Raw genomic sequence first — 17,178 nt, 5'->3', positions numbered from 1 at the left:
ATCATTCCTAAAATCACGACATTTTTACCTACTTCCATTTCCAGTTATGGCTGACTTTCTGTGCTAGAATGTGCTTCACTCTTGCTTCTACTTTTCAAGTACTACTCCACATAAAAAGGGAGAGATTAACAAAAATGAGAGGCTTTTTAAGATATTTTCATAGTATGAGGGAGATTACACATATGACAACCTGCCAGGAATTTAAACCTTCTTCTTGCAAAGCAACACATCACTAATAACCCATATTATCCCAGAACAGATTAAGACAGACATTTCTATAGTACAGTTAATAAATCAAAAAGCTGAAATAACCTAGTATCATTTGAGTGTTGTTGGGATCAGTTTCCGTTTGCAAAGCTCCTATAAGGATATTCACAAGCCTCAGCTTCAAGGACAGGAATGTTACTGGTTTATCATACGCTGAGCTTTCATCATTGCTGAATTTCCCTTCCAGGACAACCTGAAGAAAAAATACACTTATTTCAGTATCAATTAAAGATCATGTCAGCAGGGTTTTAAAAGCCAATGTTCACAGCACACATTGCTACTGACACACTGCAATATGGTCTTACTGTTTCACATTCAGTGGAAGAGTTCCAGTGCTAAACAAAACACTCAATACAACCCACAACCCATTCAAATCCCACTCCCAGGGAAAGAAAAATGGAACACAAAACATAGTGATAAATGTCCTACCTCAGACTTTATTGTTCCAAAATGATGAGGGAGAGGCAACAGAGACAGCAAGATGTTAATAGAAGCTCTTCTTAGCTCTGTGGGGTTTACATAGATTTTAAACTTTGAGAGTTCCCTGCAAATCAAAGCATCAGACAGTTAATCAACTTTTCACAAGAATCTGGAGCCAAATGCAACAAAGTTAATATCAAATATACACCCACCCAATGGTCTTAAGTAATTTGCAGTATGCAATGTAGCTGTTTCTTTCTAAGACCTATCCAAAAGAAGCAGCAGCTCAGATTTAAGCCCAGGAGATAAAGAATGCTTTTTGTCTAAATGCCTAACACCAAAATGAAACATGGTACCAAGACATAACACATACATTGAAGACATGCAGAGACTATTAAGTGCCTAACTTAGCAAAATATTCAGAAAGCTATAAAGCTCTGATAAGTACCTACTCCAACTTCATCAGTCTATCAACTTTTCCATTAAATGATGCATAAGATTATTTACTTATTGAATACACTGCAACAACAGCCACTAATGAATATCTTGTTAAAGTTTACTTTAAAATCAATAGGCTTTCAATATATTTTTGACATATTTCAATATATTTTCCTATTCTTAAAGGCACTGCTTTGCATCAAAGAATATGCAGCTAACAACTCATCTATTTAATTTAAAATAAGAACTGTTATTGCTTTAAAGAAAACTGCATTAAAGAAAACTGAACATTTGAGCTCACACAGTGTTGCTATTATTACCATTGAATACACACACACTGTGGGCCCGACATCACAGAAATCCTTTGGTGAAATTATGCAGGAATGACAAAAGACAAATACCTCTCAACATCTCTGACAATGTTTATGTGGAAATGGCAATTTACCTGTCAGGTAAAATAGTCTCCAGAGCCGAAATGAAGTAGGGAACCACAACATCAATGCCTTTCAGGTCACAGCAGAACAGAGGAGGGGAGTTTAGAATAACACTGGCAAGAACCGGGTGGCAAATGAAATCTGCTATCTGCAAACCCTGAATTAAAAGCATGTAAAATCTGACAAAGAAAGATAAGATTTAATTATTTGCACATAAAATCATCAGAATCCCACATGATTCTGCAGCCACTATTTGATCTTGTCTATATAAAACAGAGTAAGTTTCAAAAACAGAGCTAGGAAATGTTCATATAAATCTTCCCCTATGTTACTTAAGCACAGGCAAGCACACCTGACCAGCATAATAAACCCTCACAAATGACAAGTATTCCATATGAAAAGCTAGTGCAGCACAGTTTTACTGAAATCTTTGACTTGTTGCAACACCCAGACTGGGAGCTGAGTAAGCACAACCAGCTGGTTACTAAGAGTGGATCACCTGCTCTCCACTACTCCCTTCTCATGTAATGGCGGGAGCAAGATCTTGATTTTAACTCCCCAATACAAGAAAAATACTGTGAAACCTTGGGGGAGGCAGTGGACAGAACAATGGACAGAATGTCAGGACAAGACACACTGATCAGCAATTTGGAAATCAAGACTAATCTGAACCATCATAACCACTTCAAATGAAAAAGCAAGGGCAGAAACCCAGCTACCCAGTTAGCTTCTTTTGCAGGTTCTTGTAAGAGAACATTATGCCCTCTTAATTGTTTCACAGGTCTTGCAGACACAGAGGAATCCCACTGACTGGCCAAGGAAATATGAACTATCTATACAAAAAATACAACATCAAAGAAATAAAATTGTTCAGTGTTCTGGGAAGTTTTAATGCCATCTGGGACAAATGTACTTAAAAAGTTTGAGAGAATCATTATTTATAACTGATTCTCTGCCTCTAGCATTTGCTATTTTACATAACAAAAAATTGTGAAAAAGGTATACTATGACAGGCTATACTGCTTCATTTTCTCAGAAATAAAACTGAACATAGAGGTAATTCAAACACAACTGTTTCAAATAATGGGATATCACTGCATTTCAATACTCAGAGGGTGAAAAAAAAAAGCAACTACAAAAAACCAAACCCAGCAATGTAGTATGTGACAGCATAAGAACCTTTACGGTCTAAGCAAATGTACAAAGTCTTATGCCTGCACACTTATTTTTTTCATCTGAACAATATTCAGTGACAAACTCAACAAAAATAAAATACAGGAGGCAAGAAAATGCCAAAGAAAATGTTCCTTCCAGCTTGAAGCACTTTGAGGTACTGTCCTTCAACTGAAACTTGAAGAAAACCCAGTGAAAAGCAGCATCATGAAAATGTGAGAAGAAAACAGTGCTGGGCTTAGCCAGGAATTCCACCTCCAGCCTCTGTAAGCCAGCTAGATGTTTTTAAACTGGCAACACAAGATTCAGACAGCAAGTGAATGCTATTCACTGGGAATTAGTCTGCATCATAAAGTTACACCAATAAAGCAACTGGAAGATAGGTTAGTACCGGGATAGGTAAGCTGGTAATATTTCCTCCCCAGTCTTCTTGCTACAAAATATCCTACACAGTGTCCCGCATGCCTCTGCCCTTCCTGCTTCATAGTTGTCTGGGAATTCACTTGCATCAAACATGGGGTTGGAAGCCATAGTGTCAGTGGACATTTGGGATCCTTTCCGGCGGAACTCCACACTAGCCTGCGTTGCTATAGCTGGGAAGAGAAAAAACAGCGTTTCACTGTGTGTGATAATGTACAGAATAGGCTCATGGGATCCTGGACACAAAGATCAAGTCCAATTTAGTAGTTAATATGAAGCTATTAGTTCACTGCATTTGAGCCAGTGCCTCTGTTTAGGAAATATTTGTGGGTGTACCTAACTTGTTTACTTCATAAGGATGACAACAATTGACCTTCATATCCTAGAGACTGTCCCAACTTTTTGCTGGGAAGAGAGCGCTTATATCCAATACTAGTTTCCTACCCTCTCTCAAAGGGCAAGGGTCTGCCTCACCTGGTTCTGGTCCCCAGAAAAATTAAATGCCACCTTCCCTCGCTCCCTTAAAAAACAAACAAAAAAAATTTCGATGGTGCCATTACTATTGACCTCCAAGGAAGTGCTTCGCTTCCAGCCGGCCAACTCATCTCATGCTGCCCTGAATACCCAGCGGCTTTCATCCAGTTTTGTTGTACAAAGATACTTTTTAAAAAATAATCAAAAATTTTAATGCACCGTATGACAAAGAGAAGGTTGTGGAATCCCATTCTCCTAATTTGGTCCCTCTCCTCACATGATCACTGAAACTGCCAAATAAATTACAGAGCCTCCATAGAGCAGCCACCATGGGCTGGCCATCTCCTGCTCCCTTACCCTACAAGAAGCTCTATGACCCTCTCAGAGGGTCCTGACCTGGTTCTGCCCAGCTCTGTGCTCCCTCCCTGCAGGCCAGCTCTGCCAGTGCACACCACTCCAATCCATGTCTTTCCAGAGAGATTTCTGGTCTCCCTTTCACACATCAGCATTGTGTGCATACAAGACTACTTGCTCTGTTGCCTACATCCTGTCTTCCAGGATAGCTACCAAAACAAAATATATACTACACTCAATGTGATTTTTTTTCAATTGTTTTTCCTCTTCCTTGGACAGCTTTGCTCTAGGATTACTAACATCTTAAAGACTGTGTTCTTGTTTTTAGCTAAGACTAGATGGTTTTCCAAAACTTTTATAAACTACAAAAGCAAACAGCAGACAATGTGTATTCCTGACATAATTACACCTATGTGTTTCTACCAGCGAAAGAGAACTTCTCCTGTCTCAGCTCTGGGACACTGGGGAACAGCAGGTTCACACTCAGCTTTGCAAACAAAGGCATGTTAACACTTTAGCAGTTGGAATACCAATAATTTACAGATAGGGTGCTTTTTTGTTTCGTTTTAAAGGAAATGTCTTAAGTGCCTACTCCTAATTTTTTGTTCTGAAATTTATCGTTTAACCTATGTTTACCTCATAAATTTTCATTGGCATTAAGTAGAAAATAAGTACAAATCTTTATGCATCTTCCCATGAGCCATTTTTTGTCCTAAATAAGCTATCCAGCAATATACTGTAGTTGGAAAAAAACACTACATGCACAATGCATACAAATCAAACACTAGGTCTGTAAAATAAGCTTTAAGTAAAAAAAACATGGTTAGTGCAAAGTCCTGAAATTCATGACATGATCACAGACTAAAGTACAGAAAAGATGGGTCTGATTCAGGCAGATTAATTTGCTTTTGCCAACAATCCTCCCCATTCAAAAACACACACAAAAAAAATTACTTGTCTTTTTCAAGTAAAAGTGCAAAAGCTACAAGAGACAATGAGAATGAATTTACAAATAAAATATGGGATTATGGAAAAAGAAAAGCATGACCGCAATTAAGGAAAAGCTACTGGTTCCTACTTACAAGATTTATAAGAAAGAAGAATTTGGATAAAAGATGCTGCAAGATAATAGAAATAAAATGGAAACAAATCAAAGGACAGCAGTAGTTATAAAATACTTTTAAGATGGTGAAATTGTAATATAAGTTAAGAAGCTTTTAGCTTTCTAAAAAATAGATTAAAAGCTTTATGATACAGCAAGCTTGTTAAACACATAGGAAATTGGCATACAGGTCCAAAATTATGGTTTTGAAAGTATCATGCAAAACAATGAACAAAAAGTTACAAAATACTACTAATATTTAGAGCTGTTCATATCAAGATACACCAGTTCTTTACCAGAAGGTATTAACCCTTGCCAGCTCACACACCTGTCCCCATGCTGCAGTGCCCTGGAGCACACACCAGGCTGTCCTAAGGCTCCTCTGAAATGCAGAATGTCTCACACAGGGAACATTACTTACCTGCAACCTCCTCCCAGCAGCACTCCTCCTTCCAAACCAGCAGTTCTCAACGGCAGCACAGCTCCTATTTCCCTAAGCCAAGTTGCTAACAACCAGAATACCTGAGCATGCTCCCCTGACCACCAGCTTCATTAACAATCTTCCAAAGCAAAAATAAAAGGTAGAACACTCCCAGAAACATTAACATGTCAAACAATGCCCAGAGAAAGAGGCGAGTAAGAACTCCAGCAGCCAGGTACTACTCACCATCTGGGGAGAGCTACTTATCTGAACAGGTAGGGTCAGACCTGTAACCAAGACCCTCAGCAACACTCACTATGATCCCACACAGGTCTGTTTAGAATTTTCTTCTAGAGCCCCAGAAACATTCTGTGGGACATTAATGACAGTAGGGCCAGAAGAGGTGAGGGTAATGATGTACCCCAGAGCAATACCAGCAAGCCCTGAGGTGTGTCCTTCAGCTGCTATAAAGTGCAGAGCTGACATCCTTTAGGGCCAAGGATTGAGAATGAGCCCATCAGACTGGCAGATGCAGTTGCTGAAATGCTGGCACAAAGTGCTGGTGAGCTCTCCCCACTCTCAGAGGCTGAGGACAGTAGGTAGCAGTAGCATGCACCACACAGTTAAGCTTGTCTGAAACACATCCTGCCACTGAACCTGCCCTGGCACAGATACACACACCAAGCTGTCATTCTTGGGTTACCCTCATAGAGGCTCTGTAGCCAATCTCTTATGAAGGTGTTATTTACCATAGGGATCTATTTATCCCACACTAACAGCTACATAAATGCCACACACCCATCTAATTCTAACAACTACACCAGCAGGACCCAGCTGCTTTCAAACCACCTAGGCATCTTTCAACCAGCCATTTTTACTCTCTCACCACAACACAGTGATGATTATCAGCTGCCCACCAAAAAGCTTCACCAATAAAGTCTGTGTGCAGAAACTAAAACCCGATAAGGACACCCAAGACCCAAAAGTGTCATGACAATCATGGCAAGATCATTGCTCTGCTTCAGAATCCAAACAATGACACAGGGATACCTTGAAGGACAGGGCTCAAAGAGCAAAGAGGACAACTGCTTTCCAGGTGATAAGCTCCACCAGCAGCAAACTGTATACAGATGACTTGCAGCTAATCTTGAGAGAGAACAATTCTCTCTTCCCAAAGACAGACAAAATCAGAACAATCACAAATGTGGAATACCTACAGTTTTCCAATCAAGAGTTGGTACAAGGAGTTCACCCATGAGATGACAAATTGAAAATCCATGAAGCAGCAGTTAACCTGACAGAATCAGGAGAGTTGAGGCTGAAGGGGCCTCTGGAGACAGTCAGCTCTCCCCTGCAAAGCAGGGCCAAGTACAGGAAGTTCAGTTACCCTTCTACACATCTAGACAGCTTTTTATCTCAAGACTTACAAAAAGTTTGACATTTTTTCCACCCATCATTTTTCATTACTTCCCTTCCGGAGGTTAAAGAGTTCCAGTGGGAAAAGGTGAGATCTTGGGACAAGGGAAAAAGGAAGGGTAGAGGAGTAATCATTCACACCAGCCTTGATCAAGTGCACTTTATTTCCTAGAGCTCATCAAAAAGGTGTGCAGTAAGATGGGACAAGAACAATGTGTGTCAGCAGGATTTGTTTAAAAGAACCAAACTAAATTCTGAACTAGAGCTTGAGACCACAGCTCATCCACAGGGCCCCTGGAAGGCACTGCACTGAGCTCATTAATCTCTCTGGCAATCACATCACAGGGATTCTCACTGAGACTGTGCCACGCAATGGGAGAGGAGAGAGAAACACACACTAAAAATGCAGCGTTCCAGAAGTGCCCCAAGGCACAGAGGCCTCTAAAGGACCAAGGAGCAAGTTGTAATACTTCTGCAAAATGGTTCTCAGTCCTCCAGCCAGTAATGTAACAAAGAAACCATATCAGTCAGCTAAAAGAGAAAGAATTCTTAACTGCATGGCATTGAAACAAAGTAAATATTAGAAGGGTTTAAAGCTGCTGAGTTCTTACACTGCTGCAGTTCCAGACTTGAAGAAAAATAGTGTGTGTGGGCCAGTGGAAGACAATACAATACATGGCAAAGCTGATTTTAAGTGCAGACAATTGCCAATCAAAACAGTTGAAGCACCCACAAAAATAACACTGCTTCTTGAAGCAAATGCTAAGAATATCAACAGCAGTGTCAGACATGGGAAGAACATTCCAGGTAGTAGTTGAAGTGTCATGGCTACAAAGGATAGCAGATGGACCAAAACATACAGGAATAGCCAAACTGGAGCTGTAAAGCATCAGATTTATTCTGGACATCTTCCCTAAGAGTAGGGACTGTGGCAGATAACTGTCCCTTCTCTACTGGCCCTCCTCCTCCAAGCTGCATCTACATTGGGCAGCAGGAGCAGAGGGATGGGCACAATGTGCAGATCTGAGTGTCACTGATGAGTCCCACTTCTGCCATGGGTGGGGCCTTAACACAGACCCCTCCTGGCCCACTCATCAGCCAGCACAGCACCTCTTGCCTTATGCTCTTCAGGGAGGAAAAGGTTTCACTTGGAGGCATCAGGCATCACAGGTCAGATTCCCAGAATAAAAAGTTTATGATGTGGATTTAAACCTCTTTCTAAAGACATTGATGCTTCAAGCAGAAACTCCAGGGGCCTGGCCCTTTATGCATCTTACTCATTCTCCCACCTTAAGCAGAGGCTGAGCAAAATAATAAATCAGGCAATCAGAGTTTGGTGCCTCCCTACAGCATTTCAGAAATAGGGGTCCACTCAGTTCTCTCTCCTTCAGCCAGCCCATCTTGGCACCACTGTGACCAGTGATCTTACCTAGCACTAACAACACCCTGCAAGGGCAGCAGACACTTGACTAAATTCCTGTAAGTTAATTCTGTCTTCCAAATTGCTGAAAGAGCAGAACATGACACAGCTAGGTTCCTGGGAGTCCACCGACATCTCGTGTCAGAAGCACTGCTGCTAATCCACAGCAGACCATGCGATGTGCAGAGACTGGTCTCGCTACAGACAGCTTGGAAGAGCACAGAGGAGGAACAGAATTAACTCAATTCCAAACAGCTGTCTCCAGTTTTCAGAAAGACAGTAAATATCCCTGTAAGACAAATAACACAACAACTTTCTGATTGCTTTTAAATGATTTTAGACATTGCATATATGAACAGAAGGCCTTGTAACCCCTTCAAGGAAATGAAGCCTTTGGATTACAGACAACTGTGTACTTCTGCCAGCATAACAACATTTCTGTTTAAAGCTGACACTTTTGTATAAGCACCATCTAAGCTGATATCCTTCCTTTACAGGTTAAGTATTTCATTATTATCCCTCAAAAAACAGGTTACATGTCAAATTTAAAATGCTCTAATCAATCTGAAAAGCACTAAATGTAGTAATACACTAAATGCATCTGTAACCCAACACACCCTCAAAGGATGCCTTGCTCCCTGCTAAGCTCAGCTGCTTCCCCAGTCACGAATCACAGGCCTTTTACAAAGAGATTCCAAACTCCTACCACAGACACCCACAAAGAACACTTTCAAAAAATGATGTGCTACATACCTAAAAACACCTTTAGAAGATCCCAAAACCTAAGCATTCACACAGGAATTTGACACAATAAACAAGGAAGATCACCAGTTTAACTGCTTCTGTCAAGTCCCACTATACATCCAACTTGCTATAACAAATGGTTTTCCCCTCTTTTCCTTAGGCCAGTGAGTTACTGACAGATTAATTAATAGATCTCTCAGAAAAGTTAGCAGACATTCAAAATACACAAGGAACAGGAAAACTGAAGGGAGTGAGAAAGATTATTCTTTTCTGAGTATTATCACCAAAAGAAAGATAAGAGCTAAAAAGCCTCTCTGAGCAGAGCACTAATTCTAATGATATCCCAAAACATCTAACCTCTGCAGCTGAGCAAAGCTGAGAGCCAAAATAAGTTTGGCAGTTAAGGGTTGAAGACAACGAAGATATGAAGACATTAAGGGAAGCACACACCAATCATAAATGTGAGTTCAAATAGCAAGTTCACTGGCTATTTTAGAGGACTTCTGTTACTTCTGTTACTGTAACACTCTACAAAACCAACAAGTACTGCTTTGTGCACTATGTGGAGTAATATAGGACAATTTTTCAAATATTATAGAGTTGATGTAAATAATTGCTATTAATCATAGATAATCAAGATTTCAAACTAAGAAGTGGACTCCTACCATATGATTTCCTTCACTTAACAGCATTTTCCCCAATATCACAATTGCAAGTGCCATGCTTGTTAGAGCAAAGGAGTATTTAATAGTAAAAAAGTAGACTTTTTTAAACTTTGAAATCCCCAAACAGCTGCTCAGCTAATAGCAGATGCTGGCTCAGCTCAACGGATTAATTACAACAGAGCACTTCAGATTTTACTTTTTTTTGGATTATGCATGTGTTAATCTTGAAGGTAAGAAATGTCAAGAAAACAAGGGAAAAAGTATACATATATTTTTTGTAATATTTACCAGTCATGCTGCTGTCTCTGTTTATTCCATTATGAAGTTTACAGTGAACAAATGCTGCATCAAACAACCACGATCCAAAGAGGTTCAAGATGCTGTTAACCTTTGGCCTGCGAGGAGCTGGCAGCGGCCGAGGCTCAGAGCTTGTCTGGTTTGGGCTAGAGAGTGGAGAAGTAGAAGAGGGTTGGTGCTGCACTTTGGAAGCATGTGCAGTAGTTACCTGTTTGAACAGAAGAACAGATCAGCTCCTAGAATCAAGGAAAGAATCCAAAGGCTCAGCTACTCCAACACAGAGTATGAAATCTTACAGTGCTGGTTTTCATGGTCACTTTGTTGACGGTCACGGCGCGGTGCCGCCGGTTGTGGGGCGGAGTGGTGTTGGTAGCGGTGCTTTGGGGCATGCTCAGCCTGTTCACTGGCGTGGGCGGGGCGCTGTCTGCCCGCGGTCGGGAAATGCCTGCAAGGCCAGGAATAAAGCAGGCGTTCAGCAACAGCTCCATGGGCTCACACACAGCAGGCCTTAGTAGGCACAGGAGCCTCTGGTCAACAGCCATGCCTCCCATGCTCCCCAAAACTGCAGCAGCAACAAAAACACCTCTCCCCATTTTACTGTTAGCAGAAATAAATGCACAAGCAAATGGAAACAGTAATTACATCAGATAAGCAATTGATTAAAAAACACCAAAGGACCCATCTGCACCAATGGCAGATGGGAAGAATCAGACTAGAAGCAGGCAGAGGGAAAGGAGCAAGGTTCATTTGCCAAAGACAACTTCACAGCTCACTTCTGCCAAAATTCAGGTGCCTCTCACCTTTGCCTTTCTTTCCCAACCATAACTCCCACACCTTTTCCTGAGACATCTCTAAGATGTCTGGCCCTTAAAGCCATCTTAGCTCACTAAATTAAGATGAAACCCATCCACCACACAGCTTTCTGCTCGGTTTGAGCTGGACTGGCTGCTGAACAGTCAAATACAAAGGCAGTACACAAGACAGAGTAAGAAAGCACAGCAAACTGTGAGTTTTCTGGCAGCAGCAGGACATGAGATCAGTTTTTCATCCAGCTTCAGGGAAATTCATGGTGTACAGAGCTCTTCCCCATCATAATCAGAAGCAACTCAACATATGCAAAACTGGAAGGGACAAACACCATTTTTCCCATTTTAATGAATTCCAACAACCTTGTGCCCCATTTGAAAAATGAAGTGGGGAACCACAGTGTGCTTGGGAATTTGACACAGATTTTTTTTTTGGCCCTGTTAATTAAAGCACCCAAGTACTTCTCATAGCACATTATAGAACAATTTGCTTCTGCAAAATCATCAGTGTTACAGCCCAGGCAGAGCATGCACTATGAAACCCATTGTTTTGGTACATTTGGCTGGAAAAGAGGACGTACTATTTTGCCAAAGACATCATGTAGGTACCAGGGAGAGCAAGATAAAATCCAGTTTTAGCACTTGTGACAGAAGGTAATGAGCTCTCCCACCAGCCTTCTCTGAAGATCTTTCTGCAGCTCTCAAGTCTGCCTGAGCACACTCTCCCAATCCATACCTACAGCCTGAATTTAATTTTCTAAAAGAAACTTCCTGTGCCCCAATGCATTGTAGTCTCCATCTCTGCACTCCAGATAGGCTGTTATCACTCTGGGTGCTTTATCTTGCTACAAGATCTTCAGAAGTCTTAAGTGCCTGATTCATAAAACCACAGAATAGTCTGGGTTCAAAGGGACCTTACAGACCCTCCATTCCATCCCAGTCACAGGCATGGACACCTCCACTAGACCATGTTCTTCTGAGTCCAGAGTCCAGTCCAGCCTGGCCTGGGACACTTCCAGGGATCCAGGGGCAGCCACAGCTCCTCAGGGCCCTGTGCCGGGGCCTCATGAACCCTCACAGGGAAGAATTTCCTCCCAACATCCAGTCTAACCCTGCACTCTGTGCCCCCAGAGCCTGCTCTTCTCCAGCCTGATGGTCTCATTCCACCAGCAGGTTTTTTCTAATTCTGTTTATGTGTCTGCTCTAGTCTCCTGCAATCTCTCATCAGCTCACACTTGGCAGATGACATTTGTTTGCGCACATTTAAGGAGAAAAGCAGCTGGAGAAAAGCAGCTCTTCCAAGTTTACAAGAGCATGTATTCCCTGAAGAACTTACAGTAAGTCTGAAGCATACTAAGTATAATGCTTTAAATTTCAGGTATTCCATATTGTTACTTAAAACTGACCAGCTAGAGCTACTCAGTTACCAGCAGACACAAAGAAACACATCTTTTCTACTCAGCAGTAGCAGTAAGCCACTAATCGTACACTAAGGGGAACTTCAAAAGATCTGAAGATGACAGTCCAAACTCAACACCTTATAAAACAGGCACACAGCAGTTGCCACAAAGATTAGAAACACGGTGGTGAGTGCTCACAACATGCTAAAGCATAGCACTTGCACTGGTGATTAGATGGAAAGAGAAAAGAAGCCTTGTTTGGGAAAGAGATCTCTGGTTTTATTTTATATTTCCAATTTATTTGTTTTGCATTTGAAACTAAGGCTATCTACAACTTCATGCATTCAAATGTTACTGTTGTGCATACAGATTTTTTAGTGGTGATCTCAAGTCTCCTCCTCATCAGTTCCAGGATACACTTGCAAAAGATTAATTGTTATTCATGTATTTACAGAGAAAACAGATTTACAGATACTAAAATAATTATTAAATTAATATTTCTAGCAATCCATGGGCAAGAGAAAAGCATTACCTAGGAATGCATCCACTAAACAGCTGATTCCACGCATGGCACGAAAGAATATTTGAGGCAGATGTTTAAGGCAGGGGTACTGATTCAGTTCTTGAGTCATCCCACTCACATTCAGAAACTGCTCCTGAAATCTGGGGGTAGAGCTAATAATGGCTGGGTTACTCAAATCCACAGGATTACTGCACAGAAAAAGAGCAAAATATATGTTAGCTTAAGAACAGCTGTTAAGATTTAAAACCACTTGAAGATGCAGTAGTTTAAGGCATTCCAGTAACACCACAAACCAGCATCCAATATCCATACATTTTAGCCTCTCCTCACAGGAAGGCAATTGTCTCTTCCTGGGTTGGCAATATATAGCTGTCTTAATGTCAAACATTACCCAAACATATTGAACAATCGTAGTAAAATAAAACAAACCAGACCACACACTTGCCAGACTAATTATTGCAGAAATAATAATTACTTATGAGGTTTTTTGAGCCCAGTGAAGAGTTGCTTATATTGTTAAAGTTATAAGTGTAAGCAACAAATTAAATACTGTCAAACAGTGACAAGAAGGGAAGTAAATTGTAAAAGTTTGAGCAATTTTTCCTGACTGACTCAAAATCCTGAAACAGCAAATTTGCAAACTCCAAATTTGAAGAGTACAGTACTTGTGACATTTGTACTACAAATGAAGAAAGAGGGTTTTTTAGTCAGCTAAGATGTAAATTTCAAACAGCCTAATGTTTATCTAGCTTTAACTACTAAATAGTATTTAGTATCAATTTTTTAATATTCAGGCCATTGAGAGCATTAATGTAACGCCACGTCCAAAAGTCTGTAAAACAAAATGCAGCATTTGGTTCAACTGTGCATTTAAAATTAACATGTATGGTAAAATTAAGTGTATAGATTTCTTCATAAAAATAAATATATAAACACTCATTTTAAAAATAAATTGTAAGTTAAATTTAACCTGGAGAATAAATGAAAGTCGTAAGCATCTCCCAGATCTATTGTTCAGCTTTTCCTGTTTGTTATCTCAGAGAAACAAAATTCTACTGAACTCCTGTTTTTCAGATCCTCCAAAATGCCAAATAGCTAAAACAGATTTTAATTAGCTGAACCAGTTTACATTTTGAAAGAGTCAGAATTCAAACCTGAACACCATTCACAGCCTGCCCTGAGCTGCTTCATGGGCACTGGCACAAGTCTCTCGTTTAATTCTATTTAGGTGCTTAATCCTGGCAATCTCCAGAGAAATGTTTTGTTTATCCTGCAAACGTATGGAGTTGATTCAAAACCAGGAACAATGGATGGCTGTAATTACAATACCTCAGCATATGTAAAAAGCGAAACCACGTTTGTGCAACGCACTCATTATCCATTTCCAGAGGAATCAGACCAGCATCTTCATCGGGAATTTTGAAAGGAGGAAATGAAGGTCCATATGTAAAACGCAGCAACCTAGAAAGCAAGTCAGACAGAGCTGGCTCAAAAACTGAATATTGCCTTTGTGCCCCAAAGGCATCAGCAGCCCACAGGTGAGTCCACAGGCAACAATGCAACGCCCCAAGTTTTCCTAGAGATCCCATTTTATACAATCTCTCAGCCTTGGACAGTGTGCACCTGGAACCTGCCTAAAACTCCAGCCAAACCCAAACTATTAAGCCACAAGACCCCCCAGCAGCTTTCCCATAACTTAGCCAGAGGGGTCATCAGTTATCACAGCCACATGTACATCTGACAGGATGCTACATGTGAAGGAAGAAGGATTTTTTTTTTTTAAAGAAGGAATTGAAGCCCTTATCCTCACAGCTCTTTAGCTCAAGCTTTCAATGACACCAGCAAGTCATATTAGGTTGCAGCTCTAAATTCCAGCTCATGACTGATGACCTACATTGTCCCTCAGCACCAGGAGCAGTACTCACTGTTGACCTACAAGCAGCACAGGACTTGCAAGCCACAGTTTAGTGATTTCTTCAAAACAGATGGCACCACATCTGCCAGAGGCTAGGATCTACAGACCAGCAACGAGCAAAACAGTGATCCAGTACCATAAGGACAATGCTTAGAAGCGCTGGAAGTACCCAAAGAATCACCAGTGACCTTCACTGAGCTCCTGCTGTCTAATCTGACCCCTGCTTCATACCCAGCTTCACCAAATTACAGTTCAATTTCCCTGATAAACACAATCTTGATGTTTTCTAAAGGAATGGAAGAGATGTGCACTGCACCTTCTCAATATCACAGCATTCCCAGAAATCAGTTTGTCTTTCCCTAAGCTAACTTCCTTGCAACAGTCAGGAAATGTCCCACTCATCCTTACTTATAAAGCCATATAGTTCTCTAAAGTCATTACAACTAGGAGAAGAGAAGGAGAAAAGTAGTTATGACTGACTCCTAAACCAAGAGTCAAACAGGCTGAACTTCCATCTGCCACTTCTCCCAGCAGTGGGTACTACAGTAACCAGCAGCCAATTACCACAAGTGTCTGAAATCAGAGCCTATTTACAGTACCTAACCTGGACAGAAAAGCAAAAGAGCTTTAGGACATGAGGCCTTCTCCAGATGCAAGGATGATGAGGAACCCATTCAGTGCCAGAGCTGGTGGTGCAGCTGCAGGGACAGCTGCAGATTGAACTCCCTCAAGGGAGGCTGGGAAATGCCAACCCTGTGCATAATAAAGGGCACTGGATTTGTGGCCCAGCCAGGTGCTCAGACAATGCAAGAGCTGAGGACTAGGGAGGAAGAGCCAAGACTTGCACAAGCTTGGACTGTGAGGGGATAAAAGCCCAGGAGTCCTTTGTTGGGCTGCTCCTTGGACGCACCAGCTGAAGCTGTTTTTCTGTTACTGTGCTAGGAAAAGGGTTTAATGGAACAAGACATCTGAGACTCCCATGGGAAACCTGGGGTTGAACTGCTGAGAAAGCTGGTGTGCCCGTGAGAGTGGGGAGTGCAGGGATCAAGCAGGGCACGCCCCAGCTCACTGGAGCTGCTGCTGCTGCAAAGGGGCTCCAGTGCCAGCAGTTAAAGTCAGTGGTGGTGGAGGAGTGACTGCCAGAGAGTCTTGGGATGGGTCAGACCGCGAAGTTCCCTTCAAACCAGAAATTCACACAGCTACACCAGGCAGCAAACGCTCTCCAGCCCTGGGTCCACCGGCATTTAGTGTCCAGAGGCATGACCTCGTGGTATAGCTTTGCTGAGGAATTACCTGGCTCTAAAAGACCCAAAGAGCCTGGCCCAGTCCCACGCACCGTCAACCCTCACACCACTGCCTGGCAACACAGTGCACTGCTTCGTTTCTCCCTATGACTGCAAGAAACCAGTTTTTCAAAGAGCATGACCAAATCTTTAATGACATGTGGGACATTTTCAAGAATGATTGAAGACAGAAATAAATTTTAAGCCACACATCCAAGACAGTTAAAATATATTTAAAGCAATCTAGATGGGGTAGATGTAGTATCTATTAGCATGGCAATACAATTGAGACCCCAGTTTCATCCTGCTAAAAATCATAGGCAGGGACACAAATTAACACTGCTTATGTGTACCTATTTCCAAATATAATTTTCCATATGGTTTTAATTTGAAACATTTACTCTCAGCTTATCACTAATAACCTGATTCACAGAACTGTTTACTAAAACATTTTAACTGTTTGAAGCTGGAGCTTCATTGAAAGATTAAAAATTCAGCTAAAAATACCACTGAACTTAAAGCTAGCCTCAGAAGAGCCTGGGCTTCCATGGATCAGGCATAAACCAACATTACTGAACACAAACTAAAACATTCCAGAAACCCTGCATACTCCTGTGCACCAACAGAACCAGGACTGTTAGTCAACAGTGGGAGAGGAAGTGTAGGCACAGTGTGTGGTGCAGAACACCAACACATGTTTTGAGACAGAGCTGTTCTTTTCAGATCACTGAATCATAAAGTATTTTCCGTTATGTAATGCTACATCTAACAAGCTAAAAATAGCTGAAGAAATAGCGTGGGAAATACACAGAACTCGTATTGCAGCTTTATTTCCCAGGGGTTTAACAAATAGCTGCATAACCTGGAAAAATCTATCCACACTTCACATTTTGACAGGTAATTCAAAGGAAAAGTTTTCAAAGTTATAATAAACCCTTGCAGAAAAAGACACTATTGAATATTTCACAATGCAGCAATTTTAACACATCTTTGAACTTTCACAGAAATAAGTTACTGATATTTCAGGAGAGCTGGAAGGAGACCCAGATGACTCTCTTCCAAGCAATTAATTCAGTTCTTTCCTCCAAGAGTCTGAGATTCGTCCCACAAAGACTTCACACCAAAAAGACCTCAATATTAAGGGTACTGAAACTCTCCTCACTGTTCAGAACCTTCTATTACAGCCAAAACACTCCTGCAACCCCC

General features: G+C 41.3%; 1 protein-coding gene across 5 annotated transcripts in view; it reads right to left on the bottom strand.

Annotated features, from left to right (window-relative positions):
- Positions 1–17,178, bottom strand: part of RALGAPB (Ral GTPase activating protein non-catalytic subunit beta) — a 64,896-nt gene that overhangs the window by 32,545 nt on the left and 15,173 nt on the right. For 2 of the 5 annotated variants that reach the window (XM_074553861.1, XM_074553862.1), the window contains exons 6-14: positions 14,104–14,235; positions 12,784–12,962; positions 10,342–10,490; positions 10,037–10,253; positions 5,063–5,098; positions 3,124–3,325; positions 1,571–1,738; positions 697–811; positions 313–460 (exon numbers count right to left, since the gene is read on the bottom strand). In XM_074553861.1, coding sequence (XP_074409962.1) covers positions 313–460; positions 697–811; positions 1,571–1,738; positions 3,124–3,325; positions 5,063–5,098; positions 10,037–10,253; positions 10,342–10,490; positions 12,784–12,962; positions 14,104–14,235 — 1,346 coding nt within the window. The remainder of the gene's footprint in view (positions 1–312; positions 461–696; positions 812–1,570; positions 1,739–3,123; positions 3,326–5,062; positions 5,099–10,036; positions 10,254–10,341; positions 10,491–12,783; positions 12,963–14,103; positions 14,236–17,178) is intronic. The other 3 variants (XM_074553863.1, XM_074553865.1, XM_074553864.1) reach the window with 2 other exon arrangements.

The sequence above is a fragment of the Zonotrichia albicollis genome, chromosome 17, assembly GCF_047830755.1.
Source record: "Zonotrichia albicollis isolate bZonAlb1 chromosome 17, bZonAlb1.hap1, whole genome shotgun sequence".
Classification (NCBI taxonomy): Eukaryota; Metazoa; Chordata; class Aves; order Passeriformes; family Passerellidae; genus Zonotrichia; species Zonotrichia albicollis.
Note: the sequence above shows the minus strand (reverse complement) of the source record. Positions and strands in the feature narration are given on the sequence as shown.